The sequence below is a fragment of the Akebia trifoliata genome, chromosome 5 (genome assembly GCF_017979445.1).
Source record: "Akebia trifoliata isolate Shusen 1 chromosome 5, ASM1797944v1, whole genome shotgun sequence".
Classification (NCBI taxonomy): Eukaryota; Viridiplantae; Streptophyta; class Magnoliopsida; order Ranunculales; family Lardizabalaceae; genus Akebia; species Akebia trifoliata.
Genome location: NC_141379.1, coordinates 3,487,469 through 3,513,960, shown reverse-complemented (window position 1 = coordinate 3,513,960; position 26,492 = coordinate 3,487,469). Strand labels below are relative to the sequence as shown.

The 26,492-nt window shown below is 33.5% G+C and overlaps 1 protein-coding gene across 1 annotated transcript; it reads left to right on the top strand.

Annotated features, from left to right (window-relative positions):
* The first annotated feature begins 662 nt into the window (after positions 1–662).
* LOC147401045 (homeobox protein knotted-1-like 6) lies at positions 663–19,563 on the top strand. Its single transcript, XM_086442154.1, has 5 exons — positions 663–1,235; positions 2,421–2,540; positions 2,676–2,811; positions 18,702–18,940; positions 19,192–19,563. Exons 1-5 carry the CDS (start codon positions 912–914, stop codon positions 19,351–19,353), a joined length of 981 nt encoding a protein of 326 aa, XP_086298280.1. The 5' UTR covers positions 663–911; the 3' UTR covers positions 19,354–19,563.
* Positions 19,564–26,492: the final 6,929 nt, after the last annotated feature.

Genomic DNA, 26,492 nt, shown 5'->3' with positions numbered 1-26,492 from the left:
ATAAATTTTAAAAAATATCGAATTTGACGATAAAAATTGGTGAACTCCATATTGATAAAATTTAGTCGTTTTTATTTATTTTTAACTAAAATACATGAAAAAATTGACTGAACGCTTGACATAACGAGTTGTCTAGCTGATTTTAAATCAAAAGAACTATTGTTGATTGATTTTCATTTAAAAACGATGTAAACAAATTGAAAAAAATCCTAATTATTTAAATTTATTTTCAAAATGTTTAATTTTTTTATATTAAAAAAATGACTTTTTCTTCATTTTCAAATTATTCTCGTCGAAATGAAATCTCCGAAACTCGATTGGAATGTCGAAAATCTACTTTTTGGATGAAAATGATGTATTCGACTCTTAGAGCACATCCCGCATTTCAATCGTGACAAATGTGGGGAGTGAGGAGACTGATTGGAAAGAAAATTTTTACAAAATGAATTATTAAGAGAAGTCCTAAAATTTAGGGATTAAGTAGAAACAAATCAATTTGTCAGGGTCCTTTAAATAATTTTTTCAATTATAAATACACGTGGCATTAAAAAATTAATTAGAGGTTCAGGTTACCCGATCACACTATTAAAAAGATTAAAAAACATAATTAAGTATATTTTTTTTTATCATTTATAAATTATAATTATAACACCAGAAAAAAAAAATAGAGGGTTGGAATTGGGAAGCTCAGCTTCTCCTTGTTTGTACGCTAAAAATCACACCCCCCAAGAACAATTGTAGTCTCACTCTCTGCTACTTCCAGAAAATCAAATTTTCACAGAAACGAAGCAAAAACAAATTACCTCTCTCTCTCTCTCTATGTGGCTGTATTAATTGTAGTGAGAGAAACTACAAAAACCTCCATCTCCGGAGAATTTGAGTTTCTGCAACTTTTTTGCTTTTAGGAGATAATGATGGAGGATTTGTATGGTCTCCATCAAACGGTGAACTACACAGAACAAGCTTCAATCTCAGCAGGAAATCTGGTTTCTCAAGCAGATTACCAAAGCTTTCTCAATTCTGGAGCTTTTCGCGAAAAATTTCCAATCTTTGGATCTGATCAATTGTTCTCAGCAGCAGCTTCTGCGTTGTCTGAGAGTGCTTCGATTACGGCTGAAATTCATGGATCAGTAGGAATAGGTCGAGAATCGCAAATTACGAGTGCCATGAAAGCGAAAATCTCTTCTCATCCTTGTTATCCTAGTTTGCTTCAAGCTTACATCGATTGCCAGAAGGTATATCTAATTTTTTTTCGGCAAAAAAACCTATTTTTTCTGTCAATGGGAAGGAATTTTTTTGAATTTTTTTCGGACGAATCTGAAATTTTTGTTGTTGAATTTCTTCATAAGTTCGTGTTCATCAAAATTTCTGAATTGTTTTGGTATCTACGTAGTGTAGTTATTAGTCCGTCGAGCTTTGAAGCTTTACGTAGAACATAAGCTAGGTTATGTTTTAAGTTTTCAAAAAAAAAAAATTTCGTTCAGATTTGGAAAACTTAGTGAAGAAGAATTTCATTTCAGTGTAAATTTGTTCCTCGAGTGTTCATATATATATATATATATATATATTTGTAATTTTTCGCAAATTGATCACTCTTCTTGAACCTTCGTTGATTTTATTGCTCATTGTGTGTATTGATTCGTCTTTATTCGGTGTTAGCTTTGCTGATTCGATGTTTGAAACTTCATTTTTCTCTTCTTCGATAATCTTCTCTCTGACAAGAACTAATCTGAATCTGGATTCTTTCGTTGGAGAAGGATTCTGAAAATACAGAAAAAAAGTTTTTATTTTTTTTGGCTGAAAACTGGAACTTTGGTTCTTACAGATGTTCTGATGTTCAATACTTCAAAATCTTCATTTAAAGTGTTCATATTTTTTGTGATTATTCGCAAGTCGATCGGATTCGTGTTGAAACCTTGTTTATTTTATTGGTGAATGTCTCTTGATTTGTCTTTACTCGGTGTTTGCTTTGCTCGTTCAAGGTTTGAAGCCTCTCTCTCTCTCGGTTGTCCTCTCTCACAAGAACTAATTTGAAATTCTTGAGATAAGTCTTGTTTGATTTCAGTCCATGGAGAAGGAATCAGAAAATCTAAAAAAAAAAAAAATTTCGTTGAAAACTGGTATTTTTGCTGTTTCAAGTTTACCATTTTCAATACTTCGAAGGTCTTCATTTTAATATTTATCTCCATTATTATTTTTTGTTTATAATTATCTTTTAGTTTCTACCTTCTTCGACTGAGGAATCTTCAGATTCAGTCAAACTTCCATTCCTATTCCATAAATTTCTTGAAAATCTTCTACTCCATGGGTCCATGGTTGTAAAATGTTGGAAAATTTCGGGCTCCAATTCTCCATTGATCTTTTTCAACAAACTCTCTCTCTCTCTCTTGAGTTTTTCACTTTTTTTTTTTTACTTTCAGGTTGGAGCACCTCCAGAGATCGCATGTCTGTTAGATGAAATCAGGCGAGAAAATGACGTTTCCAATAGAAACGCCGTTTCAACTCTCCTTGGTGCCGATCCTGAGCTCGACGAGTTCATGGTCTCTCTCTCTCTCTCTCTCTCTCTCTCTCTCTCTCACACACACACGCACGCACACACACACACACACACACACAGAGGAAACGTCTTTTTAGGGTAACGAGTTCTTATTTTTCCTTGTTTGTTCCTTTTTTAGGAAACTTACTGTGATATATTGGTGAAATATAAATCGGATCTCGCAAGGCCTTTCGACGAAGCAACTTCTTTCTTGAACAAGATTGAGATGCAGCTGTCCAATCTCTGCAAAGGATCTTCCAGAAGCTGCGTTTCTGGTCTTTCTCTCCCTCTCTCATGGATATAATATATTTAATTTATATCAAATTCTCAATCTCATTCTCGCTTACTTTGGCTAAGTAGGGTTATATTTTAATGTTTTGATTCTTGTGCGCTATATAAATTCTCCTTAATATGGCGCACGTTAGCATGTATTTTTAGGCTCAATTCCGGGAAATAATAGCGAAAATACTAGTGTTGCTGTCACGGCCTGAAATCTTCTTATTGGTTCTGAGCAAAATTCACAACTTAGAACTTCACTTGAACTGGGAGAAAACAAAGGTTCAGACACAGGTACACTAATAATAAAAAAAACTCAGTTATGAAAGAGACCCTTTATCTAAGAAAGGATTGTTTATGTTTGTAAATGTTTTATTTTGTTAGGGTTGGAACACTTTTTTGTTACTCAGTTTATCACCATTTTCCTAGTAGTTACAAAATATTGGTTATCTGGGTTTGTCTGATTTTATTTTGCCCAGGAAGCTTTTATGCTTTTTTAATTTTGTTATTGTTTTCTTGGAAATAGTTTCTGTTTTTTTATTAGAGATTCCGACTTGGAAGCTTTCAGAGTTTAGTATGACAGTCAATAATATTTGTTTCACCATAACTTTAATCTCTGGATAGGCTAAAGAAACCTTGCCTATAGTTAAAGTTTATTTTATTTGTTTGATCCACAACTCATAGTTAAAGCTTGTTATTCCATGGCTAATGTCTAGGGGCATCCATGGCCAACGCTTGACCAAAATGACATTGATTGGGCTGATTTTAGCTTTGTTTCTGGTCTTTGAATTTTTATAGGGAACATGCTCCTTAAAAAAATCTGTGTTACTCCCTCCATCTCTGCTGTACATTCGTTTTCATGTTTGAAAGCTCTTTTTTTTTTTTAATAATCTATCATCTTTGTAGAATTTATCATATACAGGCAGAGTGGATGGGTCCTACTATATTCCTTTTAGATATAGGTGTTCTATACTTGTATAATTTGCATAGGAAAAATATTTCTTTTTTATTTTATTTTCGCAGTTATTTTTTTAAGGTACTAGGTTTATATTTATAATTTCCAGCTATTTATCCAAATTATAGCTTAAGGGGGTTCACTTTATTTATGAAATTTTCTTAGTTGTTCCTTGCATGCATCTCAAACTTGTGACAATGCATTGCCCCCAACATGTTTGATATTGATGGGTGGAGCTGCTATTCTTGAATGTTTTGCTTACCATTCTTGTAATGATATTTCAACTGTATGTTCCAACTACTGTTTGACATGGAGAATATTTTAGAAACATTTTCAAATCAAATTATTTTAAGACATTCACACATTTGGGATGGAAAAATTCACTTGCAAGTTTTGTTTTTCCTATTCTCCGATAAATTTTATTTTACTTAAAATAGCTGAATGTTTATTATTAATTTTTTATTTTCTCATTGTGTATGTGTCTGGAGTTGTGTTGGACGACAAATGTTTTGTTAATCAGCCCACAACACATGTATCTGTTTTCATGTACGTAACATATAATTAGAAATACGTATTGAGTTGAAATTTTGTGTGTTTTAAACAAGTTGAATGTATAGTCGATTGCATCAATGGTAAGTCTGGGGTGATTGTTGTCATAATTGGTATGTTCTCTCCTTATGTCAAACTGTGCTATAGAAAAAACTAGTTCATTTCACGTGTATTAGTCAGGCCAATGAAAACATATCCTTAGGTGCAACTTGGGAAATATTTGTAGTGAGAAAATTGGTAAAGATGCTTATCAATTTTTCCTCGCGAGGCTGTGCCATTGCCGAACATTTATTATGGTAATGGTAGGTTTCATTTATTTTAAGGGATTCAAAATGATAAAAAGCATAAATAAAGAAAAAAAATGTATGTGGTTATATTTTAATAATTTAATGTTCCTTTTAGCCCAAATGTTATAAAACAAATTGGTTCCACTGAATTTTTTTTATTAATATTATGGGTAATGGTCTGTAATGATGTGTCTTATGGGTTCCTAGGCAGAGATTCAAGTTCCAATGGTGCATGCCTTGGGTTAGATATGCAAAATGACCTGGGAAAGGTCCAAGGATTGGGTCGGTTCTGCCACCCAAAGATAAAAAGAAGTACAAAAAAAATATTTCTTGGCTTGGGGAAAAGATCTCCTAGGAATTAGTTGTGGGCAGATTCTTATACTTATAAAGTAACATCTGAACTCAAAGAACCTTTTCTTTTCCTTGATCATCTACAACATATATATATATATATATATTCGTAAATGATTTTTGTAACACACGTGATCTCATGAGACAACAAGTACCGGAAGCTATTACCCGACTGGTTTTTCAAAACGAATCTTTCTTGGTTGTGTTGGTTACTGATCTTGTGTATATATATATATATATTCGTAAATGATTTTTGTAACACACGGGATCTCATGAGACAACAAGTACCGGAAGCTATTACCCGACTGGTTTTTCAAAACGAATCTTTCTTGGTTGTGTTGGTTACTGATCTTGTTTTTTGATTTTTATTCCTTTTTCTTGGTTTGTTATTCTCAATTGATCTCCGCCTTTTAAGGCTGTACGCTAATATAAAATAATAGCTGATGTGCTGATATTATTATTTTAGTGGCTTATTTGTAGACAGATATAGCATGAAGTCATGGTATATCATCACTTTAAGAGAAGGCTGCTTGCACCTGTGCACTGTCTAGTTGCACGGTTGTGGTGCTAATGGAATTGGCTTTATAATAACAGCCCCCACTTGCTATAATGTGATATTAATGATTAAAAACATTAATTTTCTTAAACACTAAGAATTAATATTATTTTAAGTAGTTCGTGACTAAGCAGGTTAGTTATGGTTAGCCAACTGATTATTCTTCTTGTCCTAAAAGTGCGGAGTTAACCTTTTCAGTGTCTTTGCTGTTATTTTGGTTGGCTTGTATCTCCTTTCTTGGTTTCACTTCATTGCTCATACGGTTTCTCATGAATTCTTTTTTTAATATTTTACTAAGGTTTTTTAGGCATGCTGTTAGGAGGATTGCATGTGGACATATTATTGGCATAGCCTCACATGGTTGACTGTTGTTATGGAAATGTCATCCGAGTTGGACTTTAGATTAATGCAGCTTCAGGTGTTTCTGATGAGCCTTAATATATTTAATATGCTCTAGTGTCTTATGCTCTGTATTTCTTTCTTCCGGTTTCAAATCTTCATAGAAGACCATATTCTTCTAATTATTCATGCTATGTGGCTTGTCTAACATGTCACATAAGTGTAGTTTGTGAATAGCTTCTTGAGCCTTGTTGGGATATGTGCAGTGAGGTTCTTGGTTTCTGCTGTTGTAGATCGCTTTAGAATGCACATAGCATTTAACTAGTCGAAGACTCCATGAATGTCTCTATTTGAGCAATAACAAATCAAGGAATGAAAACACGTTATTCAGAAGTCCTTATTAGGCTGCTACTACTACCATACTTATTTTTAGAGGATTTGCCAACAAGTATCAATGTGAGCTAGCATCAATAACAAGAAGTTGGGATAAATCACCTCTAGCAAGCTGCTAACACTTTTCTGCTGCCTACTGAAATAAAAAACGGACTTGATTCTTACTTCTACTAAAACTGTAATTGTATGGTTTGGAATAGAGAAACAACTCTTTTGAGCATTTAAAACTTATAATGAAACCCTAAGCAGGTTTAGGTTTGGGAGTAAATTGACTACCGAAAATTAGAATAAAACCTAATTAATTATAGGAAAATCCTTAGTAAAAATGTCTGATTGATAGTTCTAAATATCATTTCCTCATGTTGCATCTTTCCGTTAGTCATTGGGGATGAGATTCACCTGGCATGGTTACCTTGGAATATGTTGTGCTACGTGTGGCAATTATGATAAATAATACGAAAAGAGAAATACTAGAAAGAAATAAGAACACACAGATTTAACGTGATTCGGCAGTAAATGTTAAATCTCCTCTCTCCAATGGTAAATGATCAAGAAGCAAAACTCCCCTATCTCCACTCCGGCATCCGCCTGCGTTCTCTATATACGTGTTTCACTCAATATGAGCCACATACTACAACAGAATAATACCATCGGATTGATGTTGTGGGATACTATTACTATGAAATTATTTGGTTTTCTATCGAGTGGTGAGGTACATCTCCGATTGTGAAAAGGACTGTATCCTCAATGTACTGATTGGTGGAAAAGTTGCCACACTTGGCATTCTGAGTTTTTTTTAAAACTTATTGATGAAGAGTAATGGTTCTGTTGAGCCTTTCAAATACCCAGTGTCTTATCATTTCTTACATTGATGTATGGCACATGTGTTGTTAGAGTGAATTTAGTTGGAGAATAAGCGGATCAGGTTTATGACAGAAATGGGTGATAGGTATGATATTTAATGAATAATGATAAATTGACTGGAAAAAAGCCACTCGAAATTCACTCGCTGACGTTGATGTGTTTATGGAGCCATAGATCTTTTTCCTTGTATATCCCGAAGAAAAATCTATTGTTTTGTGCATTTGTCATGTCACCGAATGAATTTCAAGTGGCTTCTTTTTGAGTCTTTATTGTGGCTCATATTTATTTTACTCTATACTCTGGGCCATTTCCTGATTCTCTATACTGTTGATAAGGCGATTTTTATTGTTTTGATGTGAAAGCAAGTCAGTGTGTTTATGATTTGATTCTAGCTGTTAATGTCTATTATGTAAGAATAATGCTGAAGTGATTTCAGGTAGGAACCTCATATTGCACTTTTTGACGTGAAAGTGTATGAACCATAGATGCTTTTTATTGAAATACGAGTGAAAAGGCATCTATGGTTCCTATTCATTTTCATGTCAAGAAGTGCGATATGAGGTTCCAGCTTGAGGTCACTCCAGCACGACTCATTATATAATATTCCATTTGTTTTGAATCACTCAAATGTGAATTGTTAATGAACATTTTAATTATGTGAACTGTTGATTCATGACCTAGTTTTAAATCATTTCAGAAAAACCTTAATACTTATTTCATGTTTTTTTTCAACTTTATTTTTTAAAGAAATACAGCATTAAATTCAGGTTGTATAATGGCTTACTTTGTGGTTTTTTTTTTTGTTAAAAAAACTTATCTGCTATTTGGCTTCCAGTGGTCTGTGGTCTGACTGAGCTTTTATGAAACTTTTATTAAGTGTGTTAATGTAGTCAGATGATGAAAACACCATGAAACTTTTATCCAACTGTGGGTCCTGATAGAGATAAGGTGTATACATTATAATAATGTGTACGAGATTGGCTAGGGTAGATATCATCACATATCTTCAACATCTTAGATTTGTATCAATTAGGATTAGAGTTGTGCTGGAGTAACATTGAAATGTACATTAGTTTGTACATTCTGAAGTGCAGAATCTATGGTTATGTGTGCCCCACCCCAGCAGAATGTACATTTTAATGTTGCTTCAGCATTATCCTTATGATTATTTAAGTTCAATTATGTATAATTGTATTGGACTCATGGTTTATCTTTCCACTTATATAAATCTAAATCAAATGGGATATTTAATCATCATCCTTTAAATCTCAATAAAATCTGTTTTACTTTATGATGTCAGAGCTATGCTTTCCTTTATAAATATTATAATTGTATTATTGTTATTATTTTTCTGCCTTAAGGGTGTTCATTTTGTTATGGAAAATGCTAAAGTAACATTGGAATTGACATCGATTCAGACATGGCTGACATAGATGTGTCTATAGAAGCATCTAGATGCTTTTCTTCGTGATACGAGTGAGAGCATCTATGGCTCTGCTCACTCCAATGTCCCATCCGATGTCACGACTCTTTTGATAGCTATCTATTGGTGCATTAGGAAATTCTACCGCAGTGGTATAAGTGGAAAACGAAATCTAAGAAGGCATGTTATGTCTTCTGTGTCATGTGCAGCTTTTGACGTTTGAAGTTTTAACCCGGGTGAAGCGGGGGTGGTCATGGGTCACTTCCAACTCACCCTGTTTGCTCTGCTAAGCAGCTTTTTTTATATTTTTGTTTTTTTTTTTATAGTATTCTCTCTCTCTCTCTCTCTCTCTCTGCGCCAGTCATAGGTGGCACGTGTCATCTTGATGTTCTGATATCTATAGTATGGTCTTAAATGGTACTTTTTGTCTTTCCTTAACCAGTACCAACAATGTGTTTTCGAGATGGTAAGTTACGAATCCCGAGGCTTCAGAAATTATTCTAATCGATGACTATTGTCAGTTCTAAGTGGTGGATTGTTATCCTCGATTTAATGATCCAGAAACTGCTCTTCCTCTGTCGAGTGTGTGTTGTTTAGTGTTGGGTGCGCGTGTTCACGCTGACGCTCCTCATGCCATTACCACCACCAGGGATATTCAGTACAGATTTCCTCTCCTAGGGCATACCTCTGACTATCTTCTGACTTCAGCCGTACCTTTGATGGTCCACTTGCGTTTGAGCCTAGTATTTTTCCCAGGACGTAATTACATAAATATCCTTACCTATTTATTTATTTATTTTTCTTGTTTTCTAACCTCAAACGAGATTTGAGGTTGTCCAACTAAAATACTGTTAAATGTCTTTTGCGTCAAATTTTGTCAGTCAGTCATGGAGAAAGGTCGCAATCTCGATTGTCTATTTCATAACCTCCTCTGAGGTGTCTTTTGCGTTAGATTCTGGCCATCGATTTGATGCGAAAATCTTTTAGGTTCTCCCCCTATACATATAGATTTGGTGTGAAAGGACATTTATCGTTCAACCACTTAAGGGCATTCTGGACCTAAAATATTAAAAGAAGAAAAAAACAGGGACATGATTGTCATTTTCTTGTTTTTTTCTTTCTTCGGTGGGTTCGGCCGCGTAAATTTCGGGATTACTTGTGACCGTATTGTCCAGTCACCTCCACTGATTGAGATACGACAGAGAAGGTCTCAGAGTCTTGTCTACGTTACTTGTTTGAATGGAGTAGGCTTGCAGAGGATGGTAGTTGGTCCCACTTTCATATAGATTTAAGTAGGGTTTGTCATTTAATTTTGTTATGTGGCACCATCCTTTTTCATATCGCCATCAACATGGGCATGTTTTTGTTTTCTTCCTCAACGTTTGCTTTTTGATTTTTTTTTATTTTTTACAATAAATGATTTTTTCTTTAAGAAATATTATGAAGCTTTCCATTCACCATTGACTATTGACTACTGTTTGTTGTCTTTTCCTACTGATATTAAAGGTTAATGATTCTCGGACTCACTTTTTTTTCCACTAGTTCTGTACTTGGATGACGTGGCAATGACACATAAACATATTATTTGCTTAGTAATGATAATTTTGTTTTGAAGAAGAATTATAAAGCTTTATAATGACTACTATTTATTTCCTTTTCCTAGTAATATTATGTAAGTATTTAAAATTAGAGTCGTTCTAAAATAACTGTGCTCCAGAGTGTGCTAACATGACAGTATCATTGGAACCATTGATTTTTTTCCTTGAGATAACAGTAGAAAAATCTATGGTTCTAGAGACACTACCACTCTAGCTTAGCATTTTAAGTTTTGTTCGTGTTCTATCAAATGTCATTATTGCTCCTCGTTTATGTTGTTTGTGGGAATTGTGATGTAGTTATAGGAAATAAAAAATATCAATCCAGGGAAATTAATAATTGATCAAAACATTATCTATAATAATTTTTTTTAGCTTTTCTTTTCCCCTTGTTTGTACTTTTTTGCTTCATGGTTTCCTCGACCATGTTATTAATAAAGATCCTTGAATTATCAAAAAAAAAAAAAAAAAAAAATCGACACTAAACAATTATTATAGCCTGATTCAATAGCAATATTGTGTTTCTAAAGAGACCCAAATAGTAGTAATAGATGAATCGTTACTGCGAGTTTTTAATTAATAAAGATACTTGAATTATCAAAAAAAAAAAAAAAAAAAATCGACACTAAACAATTATTATAGCCTGATTCAATAGCAATATTGTGTTTCTAAAGAGACCCAAATAGTAGTAATAGATGAATCGTTACTGCGAGTTTTTAATTAATAAAGATACTTGAATTATCAAAAAAAAAAAAAAAATCGAAACTAAACAAATATTATAGCCTGACTCAATAGCAATATTGTGTTTCTAAAGAGACCCAAATAGTAGTAATAGATGAATTGTTACTACGAGTTTTTAATTAAGTAAACAAGTCGAAAGACGAAGATCAAGACTGGTTTGTTTGGTTGAGGTGTAGACTGAAGCATAAGTTAAACATGTTCTCCTAATGTAAATTGAGCTGTTCATGCTATATGTGATGTTGAATTGATCTCTTTTCTTTTTCCCCCAAGATTTGTTCGATATCCTTAGGCAATATAGGAGTGCAACAACCATAGACTGAAAGAAGTGTGTTTTCTGTATAAATAGAGAGCAAAGATTGTTCACAACATGAATCGAAGAAAGGATATAATCGTTGTTAATACCCATTGAAAAAAATTGGAATCCACCAAAAAATAGAGAAACCCTGAAATAAATTTTTTTTTTAATCAAATATATTTCTGTATTGCTAATACTATTAATAGAAAATAGTTCTTTTCTTAGAAAAACACAAAAATAGCCAAAGTAGAAAAAATTACCAAAAATGGTAAATTCAACACAAGAAAGAAAATTGGTAATTTTTTTTCGTAGATAACGAAATTTATTAGTAAGTGGTTGAGAATACCAACTAGAAAGAATACAAAGAGGACTTAAGAACTTGTAATACAACAAACCCAATCCCAACGAGCAACAAAATCCGGAAGGAAGACAACCCTAAACTCCACAAAAGCTTTGGACCAAAAGAAAAAAGGCATGAGAGAACTGACAAAATCACCTCCAAGGCTTGCACAACTTTATTTTCAAAGCACCTAATATTCTACTCATTCCAGATTTTACCCATAAGATGGCAGAAGGCAATAGTCTCCACAATACCCTCTTCGTCCCCCTAAAAAGTTCTTCCCCCTTCTTGCCAACATTGAAATAAGACCAACACAACTCCAAATCTCACAAGGAAGGAACTCCAAACCTGTCTCAAGAAAGGACAAAGAAGAAGGATGTGATCTATGGACTCCTCTGCGCTTAAGCAAAGCAAACAAACATTCGAGCCAAAGAGTCCTCTAATCATATCTTGGTCCATAGTCAAATTCTTTCTCAACACAACACACCAAATAAAAAAAAAGCCACCTTATTTGGGACTTTTTGACCCCACACCTCCTTCACTAGAAAATCGATAATACTAAGCCATATAAGTAGAACAGAATCAACGGTGTGTGATTTTGACTTGTATAACAAATGTTGTGACCAAAACTTTACTTAAATGACAAATTACCTAGAAAAAGGTGTAAGTTAAGGAGTTATGCTTAAAAGTGTGTTCATGGCAAAGCTATGAATCCTGAAAATCGACGATTCCATTGGTGAATTGGCCCCTTCGCATGATTCCTGCACTAGAATCCACAATTTTTACTTTTGTTTTCAGGCCTTTTGTTGTTTGGATTTTGGCAATTCAAGCACTCCATGAAATCTTCTGGCACTTGTCCTACATTATTTTATAAAGTAGGAATCTAGTTAGGTGCCCTGTTCCTAGCCAAGGTCAAGTGGCACCCTATTTTATGCCACGTGGCATTTTTTGGGGATTCATTGACCGTATGGATATGTGGTGCATCCCTTGGGAAACCTACGAATCGAAAATCAAAGTGTTTGACAAATTGTTTCAACTAGATCTAATCTCTTGAAAAAGAATTTAAAACCAACGATTATAAATCACACTTAAGACAATCTGTAATCAATAAATGCACATCACCAATCAAACTGATATTTTGTGTGTAGATTCACCAAGGGATGGACCACATATCCATATGGTTAGTGGGTCACCAAAAAATGCGACGTGACATAAAATTGGGTGCCACCTGACATTGGTTAGGAACAAGACATTCGAGTGGATCGCTACTGTATTTTATATAAGAAAAATGTTGGATTTTTGGGGTTGTAAAGTTCCAACGGTTAAATAAGATGAAAAAAGTCAAGTATAAAATTGGTTTAAAGTTTTTTGGTAAAAAAAAATTGTCTTAAGAGGCCATTGTGCTTGAACATGAGCATGGTGTATGTGTACCATTGTGTGGTCTTCCATAATCATTGCTCTATGTTATCTTTATTCATAATCTATATATATATATATATATAGGGGGTGGTTCATGGGACGTCCCATAAACCAACTAAGAAACAGATGATTGGGAGTCGTTGGATATGGGGAAAACAATGGTTTGGATTGCGTGGGACGTCAAATCGTTTCTTTTATAACAAATGTAATGAATTCCAAATACCTCCTTCTATTTTCTTTTAATTGTTTTTTTTTTAAACCCTCTTATCTCTCTCACTGTCTCACTATCTAACAGGAATTGACAAAGCCCTCTCATTCCTTATTCTCTTCTCTACTGATCTCACAAGACTCTCGACCTCACTCTCGATCGATCGATTTTGTTTGTTTAATGTTTATGTGAGCAGATTTACTTAGTAACTTTTGCTCAACTACTCAAAAAGCACACCCTTCTTAGAACATCAACAGTTCCATTTTGAGAACTATATTGCCACCTCTTTTTATGTCTCTTTTCTTTAGCAAAATCACAACTATTTTAGAGAGAGAGAGAGAGAGAGAGAGAGGTCTTTTGTTGTTTTGTGAGAAATATCTATTAAAGAAGAATGAAAGAAAAGACCCAAGCAGCTAGGAAGTTTGCTGGGTCTTTTTTTCCTTTGGTATTATATTATATTCTTTGTGTTTTGCTTTTTTCCTATTTTGCCTTCTTCAATGGATATGAGGGGAGCCAAGTATGAGGAACTTCTATAGTATTAAGATGGGACGCATTGCCCATCATCTCCTTATCTTGTACTCAATATAGCCTCTTTACTCTGCCCCCCCCATCCCATAGCTTTTTTTCTTTCTTTCTTTCTGGTTTTTTTGTTTTATCTTTTATTGGGTCCCCACTTATATGATCTAAAATGTTGGCTACTTTGTTCTTTGATTAAACAAGGTTGAGACCCCCTACTGAGGAACAACTATGCTTAAAGTCGTTTTATGTAGTCTTCATGATTTCAACACTTTTTTTCTTCTGAATAGGTTAAATTAAGATCAAAGGCTTTTTATTAACAATAATCGTTTAGTAAGATTAGTTTCAAATCATTTGTTTAAGAATTAAGACAAATTTTAAGTGTTCTTGCTTTTTATAAAGAGGGAGACAGGCCAAATGCTATCATATGCAACCTCGTCCATGTGCTAACATATGCCTTGTGTTCACTTTTTACATGATAACATCGTATATGAAGTGAGGTATTTTGTCTGGATGGAGAGGAACCGTGAATTGAATATTGTTTGATAGAGGGAATAAAGGATAAAGATTGAAAGCGGTTAGGGACACGTAATTTGCTAAGGTTCAAGTATGAGAATATATTGTTCATTGGTGGTGGGCCCTCAATCATGGATTAAATTAGAGAGAGAGATCGAGAGTCTTGTGAGATCAGTAGAGAAGAAAATGAGGAATGAGAAGGCTTCATCGATTTGTGTTAGATAGTGAGAGAGATAAGACGGTTTAAAAAAAAATAATTAAAATAAAATAAAAGGAGGTATTTGGAATTCATTACATTTGTTATAAAAGAAACGATTTGACGTCCCACATGATCCAGTCCCTTCTTTTCCCCATATCCAATGACTCCCACACATCTGTTTCTCAGCTGGTTCATGGGACATCCCACGAACCACCCCCATATATATATGTATAATTCATTTATCTTTTTTATTTTGTTTATCTGGAATTAGAATTTTGCATAATATAGATGAAAACCAGAAACCTGCAACATATCTAGTAGATGACTTTGTGTCTTGCATTCTTATTCTCCCAATGGTTCTACTGATCTACCAAGTGTAAGGTTAACCTTTTCCCACTTCATGGTCTTAAAAACTGCAATTGGTAGACACTTGGGCTAATAATTAATAATTTTAAAAGTCGAACAAGTAGGACTGGATTGACTAGTTTCTTTTAAGAAGAATGAAATCCTATATTTGAAGAGAGAATGTTTTTGCTAGGGATTGTCTATTAATGCAATATAGGCCAGTGACTGTTCGAGCTGTAGATGATAAAATAAATAACAAAAGAAAACCTTGGCAAGCAAGGGTCAAATCATAGAGACAACGTTAATCCAAAGTATTTTTACTTCCAATCTAATTCAAGTTTATGTAATTGATTAAAAATAGTTTTCGTGAAAGATTTATCTAAAATAAACTACTAAAATAAAAACTTAAAAATATGATAGAAAAATGTAGATCAATTGGATCTACCTTCACAAGCTTTATCAATGAATTCTGGTTCTTTATTTATCTCGATCCTCTAAACAAAGTTAATGTTTGTAGATCGGAAAATCAAACAGTTATAATAATAATGAGATCACAAGTATGTAATAAATTAGGCTTAGATGATTAGATAAACATTAGCTGTTCTTTGTAAAACATGGTTCTTCTTGAACTTATAAAAGAAAGATACCATCAGAACTTTGAGAAACATTCAATGGTTAACCTAATAATAAATACCTAATACTATCACAATAAAACTATAAAACCATTATGAGAACAGTAAAACACAAATAAATCTTGTTCCGGCTTCCTCAACCGATCTAACTGAGATTTAGCCAACAGTCATCGCAAGAACAATAAAGCAAAAAATAAAGTAAAGAAAGCATAGAAAGAAAAAGTAAAGATGAGAGAAAGAAAATATCTTTATTGCTTCTTGACTTGAAATTGACAGTTTTCTTAGAAGTTGATCTTCAAGGAATTGAGAGATCCCTCCGGGGGAGATTGGAGATTAGATGCCCTTTAGTCTGATTTCCTTATTATGGAGAGATCAGATTAGGGTTTCGGAAACATTCCGTGATTACAAAAATATCAAAGTCCTACTTCAGTACGAGTATCTTTCAGCCGCAAAGCTTCAGTACGAATTTCGAAGCTTGACTTTCTTCGTTGATTACGCCGTTGCCGTTAACCATGACAATGCGGTATAATTTTGCTCAATTGAATTTTGGTCCACGGTTGTGTTTTGGATCTTGGATCACAGTGGTAATTTTAAATTTTTCTGATTCGCCTTGAAACTTTGCGAATAATTTTTGTTACATGTAAATAACAGTAATTAGTTCCGAATTACATAATTTAATTGAAATCAATGATAAATATGGACTAACCATGCTATGTCTAATGAGGGGATTTAGTGTGCAATTTACTGATATAATCTATGTAATTAGGGCTTTAGAAACGACTTTCTAGACCCTAATCAGTGGCTATAGATTTTTTTTTTTTTTTTTTCAAGAGGTGAAAGTGTGAGTAAGAATAAAATGTGAACAAGTGTTGGGAGGGGCGAGGGAAAATTTAACAAGAGAAAAAAAAAGTATCTTTGAAGAAAATACTGATGAACGGAAGAATATGAAACTTAATAAACTACAATTGCATTATAAGTGCCAAAAGAGTTTCTCAGGGAATAAAAGGGAAAAAAAATCGACCACAAAAAGAAACTTGGTCACGGACTGATGTAATTCAGATGATAGTTAGAGAAAAGAGAATTTTGTTCCAGGCTTGGGAAGAAAATATAAGTATAGTATACGTGATTGAATATGTAGTTCATGGTATGGTTAAAATGGTCAAATAGGCGTCATGATCAATCAGTAGACTAACATGTAGACAATAACTCTATTGTTTCACGTGTGTAAATAGTGGGCCCTGAATCAGCCTTTTTTCTCTTTCATCTCCTTTTTTCCGTATAGATTTTATAGTTATATATTTATACTTTGTTGATGGTGACTCGGTAGACTTTAGAATGGTTGTCGAATGCATACGTAATTGATCTTTTCCATTAAAAACCGCACCATGTAAGTGCTCATTGGAATGATATTTTTCTCCTTTCTTTTCTACCATGGTTTTAAGTATGAATTTTTACTGCATGGAAAGTCCTCAATTTTCTGTTTGATTACTGGAATTATTATTCCCTTGGAGTTAAGTTTTTTCAACTATATATCTTTTCGAAAATAAGCGAGAAAAAAAATGGGTATCTTTGACAAGGGAAAATTTAACAAGAGAAAAGAAAAAGGTATCTTTGAAGAAAATATTGATGAACGGAAGAATATGAAACTTAATAAACTACAATTGCATTATAAGTGCCAAAAGAGTTTCTCAGGGAACAAAAGGGAAAAAAATCAACCACAAAAAGAAACTTGGTCATGGACTGATGTAATTCAGGTGATGGTTAGAGAAAAGAGAATTTTGTTCCAGGCTTGGGAAGAAAATATAGGTATAGTATATGTGATTGAATATATAGTTCATGGTATGGTTAAAATGGTCAAATAGGCGTCATGATCAATCAGTAGACTAACATGTAGACAATAACTCTATTGTTTCACGTGTGTAAATAGGGGGGGGGGGCCCTGAATCAGCATTTTTTCTCTTTCATCTCCTTTTTTCCGTATAGATTTTATAGTTATATATATTTATACTTTGTTGATGGTGACTCGGTAGACTTTAGAATGGTTGTCGAATGCATGCGTAATTGATCTTTTCCATTAAAAACCGCACCATGTAAGTTCTCATTGGAATGATATTTTTCTCCTTCCTTTTCTACCATGGTTTTAAGTATGAATTTTTACTGCATGGAATGTCCTCAATTTTCTGCTTTATTACTAGAACTATTATTCCCTTGGAGTTAAGTTTTTTCAACTATATATCTTTTCGAAAATAAGCGAGAAAAAAAATGGGTATCTTTGACAAGGGTAAATTTAACAAGAGAAAAGAAAAAGGTATCTTTGAAGAAAATATTGATGAACGGAAGAATATGAAACTTAATAAACTATAATTGCATTATAAGTGCCAAAAGAGTTTCTCAGGGAATAAAAGGGAAAAAAAATCAACCACAAAAAGAAACTTGGTCATGGACTGATGTAATACAGATGATAGTTAGAGAACAGAAAATTTTGTTCCAGGCTTGGGAAGAAAATATAAGTATAGTATACGTGATTGAATATATAGTTCGTGGTATGGTTAAAATGGTCAAATAGGCGTCATGATCAATCAGTAGACTAACATGTAGACAATAACTCTATTGTTTCACGTGTGTAAATAGTGGGCCCTGAATCAGCCTTTTTTCTCTTTCATCTCCTTTTTTCCGTATAGATTTTATAGTTATATATTTATACTTTGTTGATGGTGACTCGGTAGACTTTAGAATGGTTGTCGAATGCATACGTAATTGATCTTTTCCATTAAAAACCGCACCATGTAAGTGCTCATTGGAATGATATTTTTATCCTTTCTTTTCTACCATGGTTTTAAGTATGAATTTTTACTGCATGGAATGTCCTCAATTTTCTGTTTTATTACTAGAACTATCATTCCCTTGGAGTTGAGTTTTTTCAACCATATATCTTTTCAAAAATAAGCTTTTGCATGAAAAAATAATTTTCTGGTGCGAATCTCCTATCAGAATTACCATGGAAACTCACTAAAAGTACACACACACACACATGTAAGAGCTTCTAACGGATGTACTTTGACCACTCCTATGGAAACTAGTTATTTGTTATGGTATGCTAACATCTTCACAGTGGATTTTCACTATGTAATGTTGCATAATAGTAGCACTTCTATCTTATGACATAATCACATGGTAATTGCATTTGTATTCTGCACTAGTAGGTAATTATGCACTCATTCATGTATGCCTGCAAGTAGGATCTTGTTTTTATTTTAATTTTGGTGTGGTGAGGGATATGATTAGCCTAGTTTTTCTTCAAGTATTAATGTTTCTCAAATCAATGTAGATTGTGTTTTCTTTTGTTAATTCAAGTTTTCTTGGCAGATGAAGCTGCTGGATCATCTGAGGAGGATATCAGTGGAGGAGAGATAGAAGTTCAAGATTCCCAGCCTAGAAGTGAAGACCGAGATCTCAAGGATAAGCTTTTGCGTAAATATAGTGGCTATATAAGTAGCTTAAAGCAGGAATTTTCGAAGAAGAAGAAGAAGGGAAAGCTGCCAAAAGAAGCAAGGCAAATGCTTTTTGACTGGTGGAACCTTCACTATAAATGGCCTTACCCAACGGTAAATATTTTATCCACTTACATGGCATACGAAGAAATTCTATATATAAATAAAGAGAGCTTCTATTGTTACACCAACTTTTGCTAATACCACCCCAAGATGTGTTCTAATTCTTTGGTGATTTACATATGAATTGGGGTGATGTGTTAGTATAAGTTGAAGTGGCAATAGAATCTCTCATAAATAAAATGCATGAGCATTTCATATTCTTCAAAATGCTGTGGGGTCTTATTTTGGATTTTATCCTTCAGGAAGCTGATAAGATTGCGCTGGCTGAATCTACGGGCTTGGATCAGAAACAAATAAACAATTGGTTTATAAATCAAAGGAAGCGTCACTGGAAACCATCTGAGAATATGCAATTTGCTGTTATGGACAGTCTTTCCACACCGTTCTATATGGTGGATGACTGAGGTGGGCATCTGTCCTAATTTTCTCTAATGTGTATTCTTGAGCCTTAGTCTTTGTTGATACTGACTGCAAAGCTTACATGGTTAAAATTCCTTATCTTCTCATGTGTAATTAGTATGTAGTGGAGGTAAATCTCCTTTTGATTGTTAACAAATTCAAAACATCTTGGCATTATGAAAGATGAGGGTATATATCTGACTTCTGCTATTAAGAGTAAGACACTGTTTTCCTCTTTTTTGAAATTTAAAATTTCTATAATGGGGAATGTAGAACGATGAATAGTTATATGATGTACTTGGAAGAAAGACATGGGGTTTTGTTAACACGCGCCCTTAGGGCTCACATTCAGGTGCATTAAATACACTTTGGAAATAAACACTTGAGGGTATTTCTGGTAGGGGTGCACATTGGATTGGGTAAATCCGATAATCGAACCAATCCAAATTATCTTTTATAATATATATATTTATTTAAAAATAAAATCTTTTTTTAGTTTCGTTCTTCCATTCTCTATTTCTCTTTTCTTTTAAGTTTGAAAAAAATCTAGTCATCGTTCGTCTCCCTCGCCTTGCCACTTCGTTGGAAAATAAAGAGGTAACTCATCAAAGTTTTCAACTTTATCTCTTTTGTGTTTTCTAGCAAAAATTTATAAAAAAATGTACACAACTCTCTCTCAACTCTCTCTCAACTCTCAAATGGATCAATCCCTTTATGGACAAAATTTCTCAAAGAGTTTGATTCGTTGCTTTTTATGAGAACTTTTATGCAGTGTTTGTTATATGAAATATACCATACGAACCTAGACTTGGATTCGTTAATCTATCATTTATGGATTAATTTTCTTACTAATCCATCAAAAATACTAATTTTAAATTTGTAATTTTTTTGTCTCATTGAACTTCTTTTAATTTTTAATTTATACAAATTTCAGTTAAAATTTAATATAAAATCATATATATTTTTTAAATAGGCATTATTTATTTTCTGATTTAAATGATTCTTCTTTTGAAAGAAAACATATTAATTTTTCTATGTAGAGTATGAGAACCGAGAATTGATCCAATCCAATGTTGGTTTGGATTGGTTCGGCTTTATAGGGTAATTATTGGATTGGTTCGGTTTCAATTTTGTCAAAATTCAAACCATGTGCATCCCTAATTTTTGGTATAAAAAAAAATCTTTTGAGGGCAATCTTGATAGAATATTCTATTTTCAAGGTATATTTAATTCACCTAAACAGGTGCCCTTAGGGCACATGTTAACAGAATTTATTTTATCATAAAAGAAAAAAAGGGTTTGCTGACAAATCCCAAATACATATTACTATAAAAAAAATTGTGAATCCAGTGTTCTAGATTTATGGAAAATGTACACATTGCTGACTCGATTTAGTGTACGGAGCCTTAGATGCTTTCATCGAGATCTTAGTGAAAGGCATCTACGGTTATGTGCGCACGAACACACGATGTCAATTTTATTGTTCACTCCGGCACGACTCTTCTTTTAATATACTGGTTTAAGAAACTTTACATAAGTAACTTGACAGTTAATCTGAAACTGAAATTCTGATGGTTTTTGAGCGCTATAACATGTTTTTTTCTCTATGAAAAACTTCATGAAGCTCTCCTTTGACACTGAGATGGTGTCTAGGTCTTCTCTTCCCATTAAAACCATGTTCACGTATTGGAATCAAAGCTTCTAGACTCAATATTCTCTTAATATCTTTTAGCACCATAGCTGTTGTAGAATTTTTTCCGTCTGTAAACAGTCTTGTCTGTCTTCCATAAACACCTCTTATTGTCACAGTTTAAAAGTCCCAACGTTAAATGTCTCAAGATGTTTGTTAAATGGATATTTCGAAGGATGATGAATAATTTTTTCTGGTCTTTGTTTATAAAATCCATTACTAAAGGTTAGAAATAATTCCCAAATGTGATGTTGAATGTTATGTTATTATTAGTACTGGGTGGTACGTGCGGACCGGCATGTATTACAGAAATTAGGATTTATGCATGATTTTAATTTTTTATAGTTACTTTAAAAAATAATTTTAGAAAATTTGAATAGATTATTTAAATTTGTATCATAGTATATCATTTAATATATTATAAGAAACTTTTTGTAATTAAAATTATTAACTATGGTGATTTGGGATAATATAATAAAAATATTTCTAAATTTTTATTTTTTTCTAAAAAAAGTGACCTTGATAATAATAAGGTTAAAGGTAAAAATGGGTGCATTTTTGTTTTTCCAGAAAATTTTGGTGTCAACAAATACTTATTCGTCCTTGTCTCATCTCAATAGCAAAGATTAAAGACGATTTCTTAAGCATCTCGAGGAAATCTATGTAGTAAATGAGTTCCCATTACCAGGCTTTGTTTTGGCATACCATAAAGTAATGATTTTCTAGAACTTGATTTTTTTAATTTTTTTAATAATCAGGTATCCTTGTAGACATGGTCTTGTCCAAGGACTAGTCTAGGGCATGTGCAACTCTTGCACATCACATGCTCCAAGTAAGTGAGGGTGCGCCCTCGTGGGTGACCCTTGGGTAATTAATGCTCATACTTGGTATCTGTTGGGTTGGGTCCACCTCATGTGAGTCACCCAATGGAAATAAGAGCAAAAACCCATTCAATTTGAAAATTAAAAAGAAAAGGTGTAGCAACTGGTTCTTTAGTTGGGAAAGGGGTGAGTTTTTGGAAAGTTAGGGTAAGAAAAGAAAGGGTAAACTTTGTTCGATTTGACTCAAATTTGAAGTGGAGAATCCTTACAACAACCTCTATAATTCTACAGGTTGATTCTTTCAGATTAATTTTTCTCTTCATCTCTATTGAGAGATTCTCTTAGTAAAATCTAAACTTTTTTCCTTTGTGTTTTTGTGGAATCCATCTTTATTAGATGATGTTTATTGTATTGTTGAACCAATAATATGTATTCTTGATGTTGATTATAATATTGTGAATCTCTAGATTGATAAAAGAACTTTGGTATAACCTATTATTGTTGATAGTTAAAGATTTGGGTGTGGACTACTGAGACCAGTGCCATGGTTTTTTACTTTCACTTTGAAGGATTTTTCATACTAAAAATCTTGTGTTGTTTGTGGTTGTTTATTTTGCTTAATTGAATTATCTTGCACTTGGATTGACATTATTGGGTATAATTGTGGTGTTGATATTGATTAGATATTTTTAATTTATTTTGTCACTCAAAGAGGGAAAATGTTTAATTTTCATTGTGATTATATTACACATTGCATTGTGGTTTTCCCAACAGTATTGAACTTACGACCTACGGGCATTAACCGCTTATCGATCTAAAATTACCATGGAGCCAACCTGTCAGAGTGTCTGAAACTTGATTTTCCTTAAATTGGTGAGAAATATTTTCTTATACCCTTTGAGAAAGTGAATCCCTATGGGATGAAAAATTTTAGAGTCTTTTATGTTAACCCTGGGCTAATTTCAATTAAATTTTGGGTGGCATCTAGTTTTCATGTGGAAAACAAGATTCCATGAAATCATAAATCATGGCAAATTCATTTTCTTTGTCGGTAAAATGGATTTCTAGCTAGTAAATGGAAACTATTATGTACTGGCACACCTTAAGTGAGAAAGCCGAAGAATAGGGAACCATGGTTAATTACAAGGGTCCTCTCTAAATGGGGAACAATGGCCTAGATGAAGAAAAATAATTGGTTGTTTCTAGGATGACTTAATGAAAATGACCTAAGTCTAGCAATTCTAGCCAAAAATCCTTTTTATTGGAAAAACTGTGGTCTTCCAACTCTAGGGTACTTTTCCTTTTAAACCTATTTTACCTCATCTACGATCCATGGTTTTCAACCTCTAGCCGAAAAAGAAAAAAAAAAAAAAAACTATCTCACAAGTTGTGATTTATTGATTGAAAGGAAAGAGTTGGAGGAAAAGGGTATTTAGGTCATTTCATTTATCTATTAGAGAATTCCATGCTCAAGGGGTGAATGACGCAACTTGAAATTTAAGAAGGGTGTATCTGAAGTATTTAATAAAGTTGATTTCTTTATTAAAGGATTATTTCAGAGAAAGGGTTGTCTCTAAATGGATTCCTCTTTTCAATCTTCATAGTGTCAGATCCATGGTTTGCTCTTGGGTGGTCAATTGGGCCCCTTGACCCGCTAACCGGGCTAACTCAACAAAATATAGGTTTGGGCCTCCATATTGAGCCCATAAAGTTAGAGTGGGGCTCAATAATTTTCATCCTATCAAATCCGGCTTGGGCTAATCACATTTTTGGGTAAGCCTGGCCCAAGTCAAGCCTGAGTTTGTTAATATCTGCCCAAGTTATAGTCAACTTAGGCTCAATAGGGGTATAGGGCTGATCTAGGTTGAGCCTGCCTCGTTAGGGTTTGGTTAGGGCTTAACCTAGTCTCGTCGAAACTTGCCCATTGACAATCCTCGCTTGCTCGTTATCTTTACCGGTGCTTTAGACGAAGGCTAATGATTTTCTGACTCGAATTTTTTTTTTTTTTTTTCACTTGGTCTGTGTCTGGCTGATGTGGCAAGGGTACATAATTATAGATCTTTTCGCTAATGGTTTTCTAACTCAAAAATTTTCACTTCGTCTATACTCGACTGGCGTGGCAAGGGCATAGAACCGTTGATCTTTTTCCTTGTGTATCCTGAAGAAAAATATCTATGGTTCTGTGCCCTTGCCACGTCAGCCTCATATAGACTGAGTGAAAATTTTCGAGTTAGAGAATCATGACTCAATCTTTTTCCTTGGGTATCCCAAAGAAAACGATCTATGGTTTTGTAGGATGCGATGCTAATGAATGGCGATTACTCCTTTTTAACAATATCAATAATTCAATCAATGTAATGTGATGAAGAATTATAATTAAATGTATCGAGAATTTCATTTCCCTATTCAAAGGATTATGCAAAGAGTTCGGCTAGCCTTACTAAGTTAGTAACAAATTTCACTCTTACTAAGGATCCTTGGGTTCACCTTGTGGCATCCTAAATCATGATCGATGCTTCAGCCTTAAGGGTTGTAGAGGAAAAAAAATTCTATGAACTTTTAAAATAAAAAATCTCAAAAAGAAAAAAAAAAAAAAAAAAACTATTTTTCACTGTTGAATTTCATTTTTAAGTTTGAGAGTTTGGTAGCCCTTTTTCAAAATCTTAAATCAAGTTCAAAAGAGATTGTTTTTTAATTTTTTGTTTTTGGGATTTGAGTTTTTCAATGAAACTTAGAGAACTGTGGTGTTGGATTGCTGATGTGGTTATCCATTTATGCAAAACAACCCATAGTAAGGCTTAAAATCTTACTATGTTAGTAAGAAAAGTTTATCGCTTATGCAAATGCTGACTGGTAATAGAGAATTGATGTTATTTTGAAAACTAGAATAACCAACTTAAGCAGTGGACTCGGATTCTTAGTCTGGTCAAAAGGGTCTCTGTTCAAAATGACAAGCTAGATATCTGTCCTGTCCTCTTAATTCTTACTGATTTGTCCGAGTCGACTCGGACTATCCTAATATTCTATAACTAAGATGGGTTGCTAACTATACTTACATCCAAACGCTTCTATATATCTTCAATCTTGTAAAAGTTGATAAAGACTCCTGAGTACTTACAAATAGCAAGGGTAGTTTGGTAAAATTATTACTTTTCGTCGTCTCAAACTCTTCACTGTTGTGTTGTGAGTTGTGACAGTCGGTCCAGCGTACTCGCCTCCTCTTTTATGAAAAAATAAAAAATGGTGTGGCCCACAATAATGATTAAAAGTCTCTTACTGTTTGATAGAAACCTGAGAAATAAATTCCATTGAATTACACGAGGGAGATTGTATTGACACACCGACTTTTAGAGTTCGCCCCGTGACGACGTAGGCCCGGGTATCCTCTTTGGGGTTTGAGGGGGTTAAAGAGAAAAAATAATAAAATTAGGTGGATATGATTAAAAAAAAACTTTAAGATTAAAGGGGATAAAAGAAAATAATAATAATAAAAAGAGTATTATTGAGAAAAAAAAAGAGAAAATGAGGAAGGAGGAGAGAAGAAAATAAAGAATAAAACTGAAAAAATTGAAGAGAGAAGAAAATAAAGTGGGGTGCACACAAAAGAGTAGATGAGATGTTTATCCTAGCTGATGAAAGTTTGTCTCTCACGAAAGTGAATCCAACAGTTGTATTTTATTTATATAGATTATTCACATTATGTGAAAATTTGAAAATTCTACTGAAAAATTTGACAAATCAAGGGCCATGAATTTTAGAAATCAAAATTCGATTGTCTGGGACCATCGTAATTTGTGATGTTCCCTAGAGGGATAGTCTAAAGTTACTGAATTTCTCCCATCCTCTATTAATTTGACAATTTTAACTCGTTGGAAGAAAAAGTTTGACAATGAAAATTTTGACGTCATGATTCGTCAAATTTTACAAAATTCGATGGTCTTAGGCTGTTGAATATAAGTTTTTTTCATGTTGTGTCATGCCTCCCCAAAGATTTAAATAAGTTAGAATTGCCACCCTGAACCCTTTGACTTTTTAATTTTGACAAAAATCCTTCAAATACAAAATTTTGAAAAATTAATATGAAATAATAAGGGTATTAATTACTTTTGGGGAAATTGAATTTCTTTGAAAAATGGTTGTGAAATGTTTTATTGCACCTAGAAATATGTCAAGAAGGATAGTTAATGTTTAAGAATCGTGATAACATAACTATCCCATGTGGCATATTCAATCAATTTGGTGAATACTAGTTACAAAATCATCACGAGCATTCTCGCTAGAAGACTGAAGTGCGTTATTCAAGGGTTGATAGGTTGTAACCAAAGTGCGTTCGTTAAAGGGAGACAGATTCTAGATGGAGTCTTAATAACAAATGAATGTATTGATTCTAGAATTAAGGCTGGGAAAGCAGAAGTGGTTTGCAAGATAGACCTTGAGAAAGCATATGATCACGTCAATTGGAAATTCTTGGAATACATGCTAGGGAGAATGGGATTTGATAGTAGATGGATCTCTTGGATCATGATATGCGTGTCTTCTCCATCCTTTTCGGTATTGGTAAATGGGACACCTCATGGCTTCTTTAAGAGCTCTAGAGGTCTCAGGCAAGGAGATCCTATCTCCCCTTTCTTAT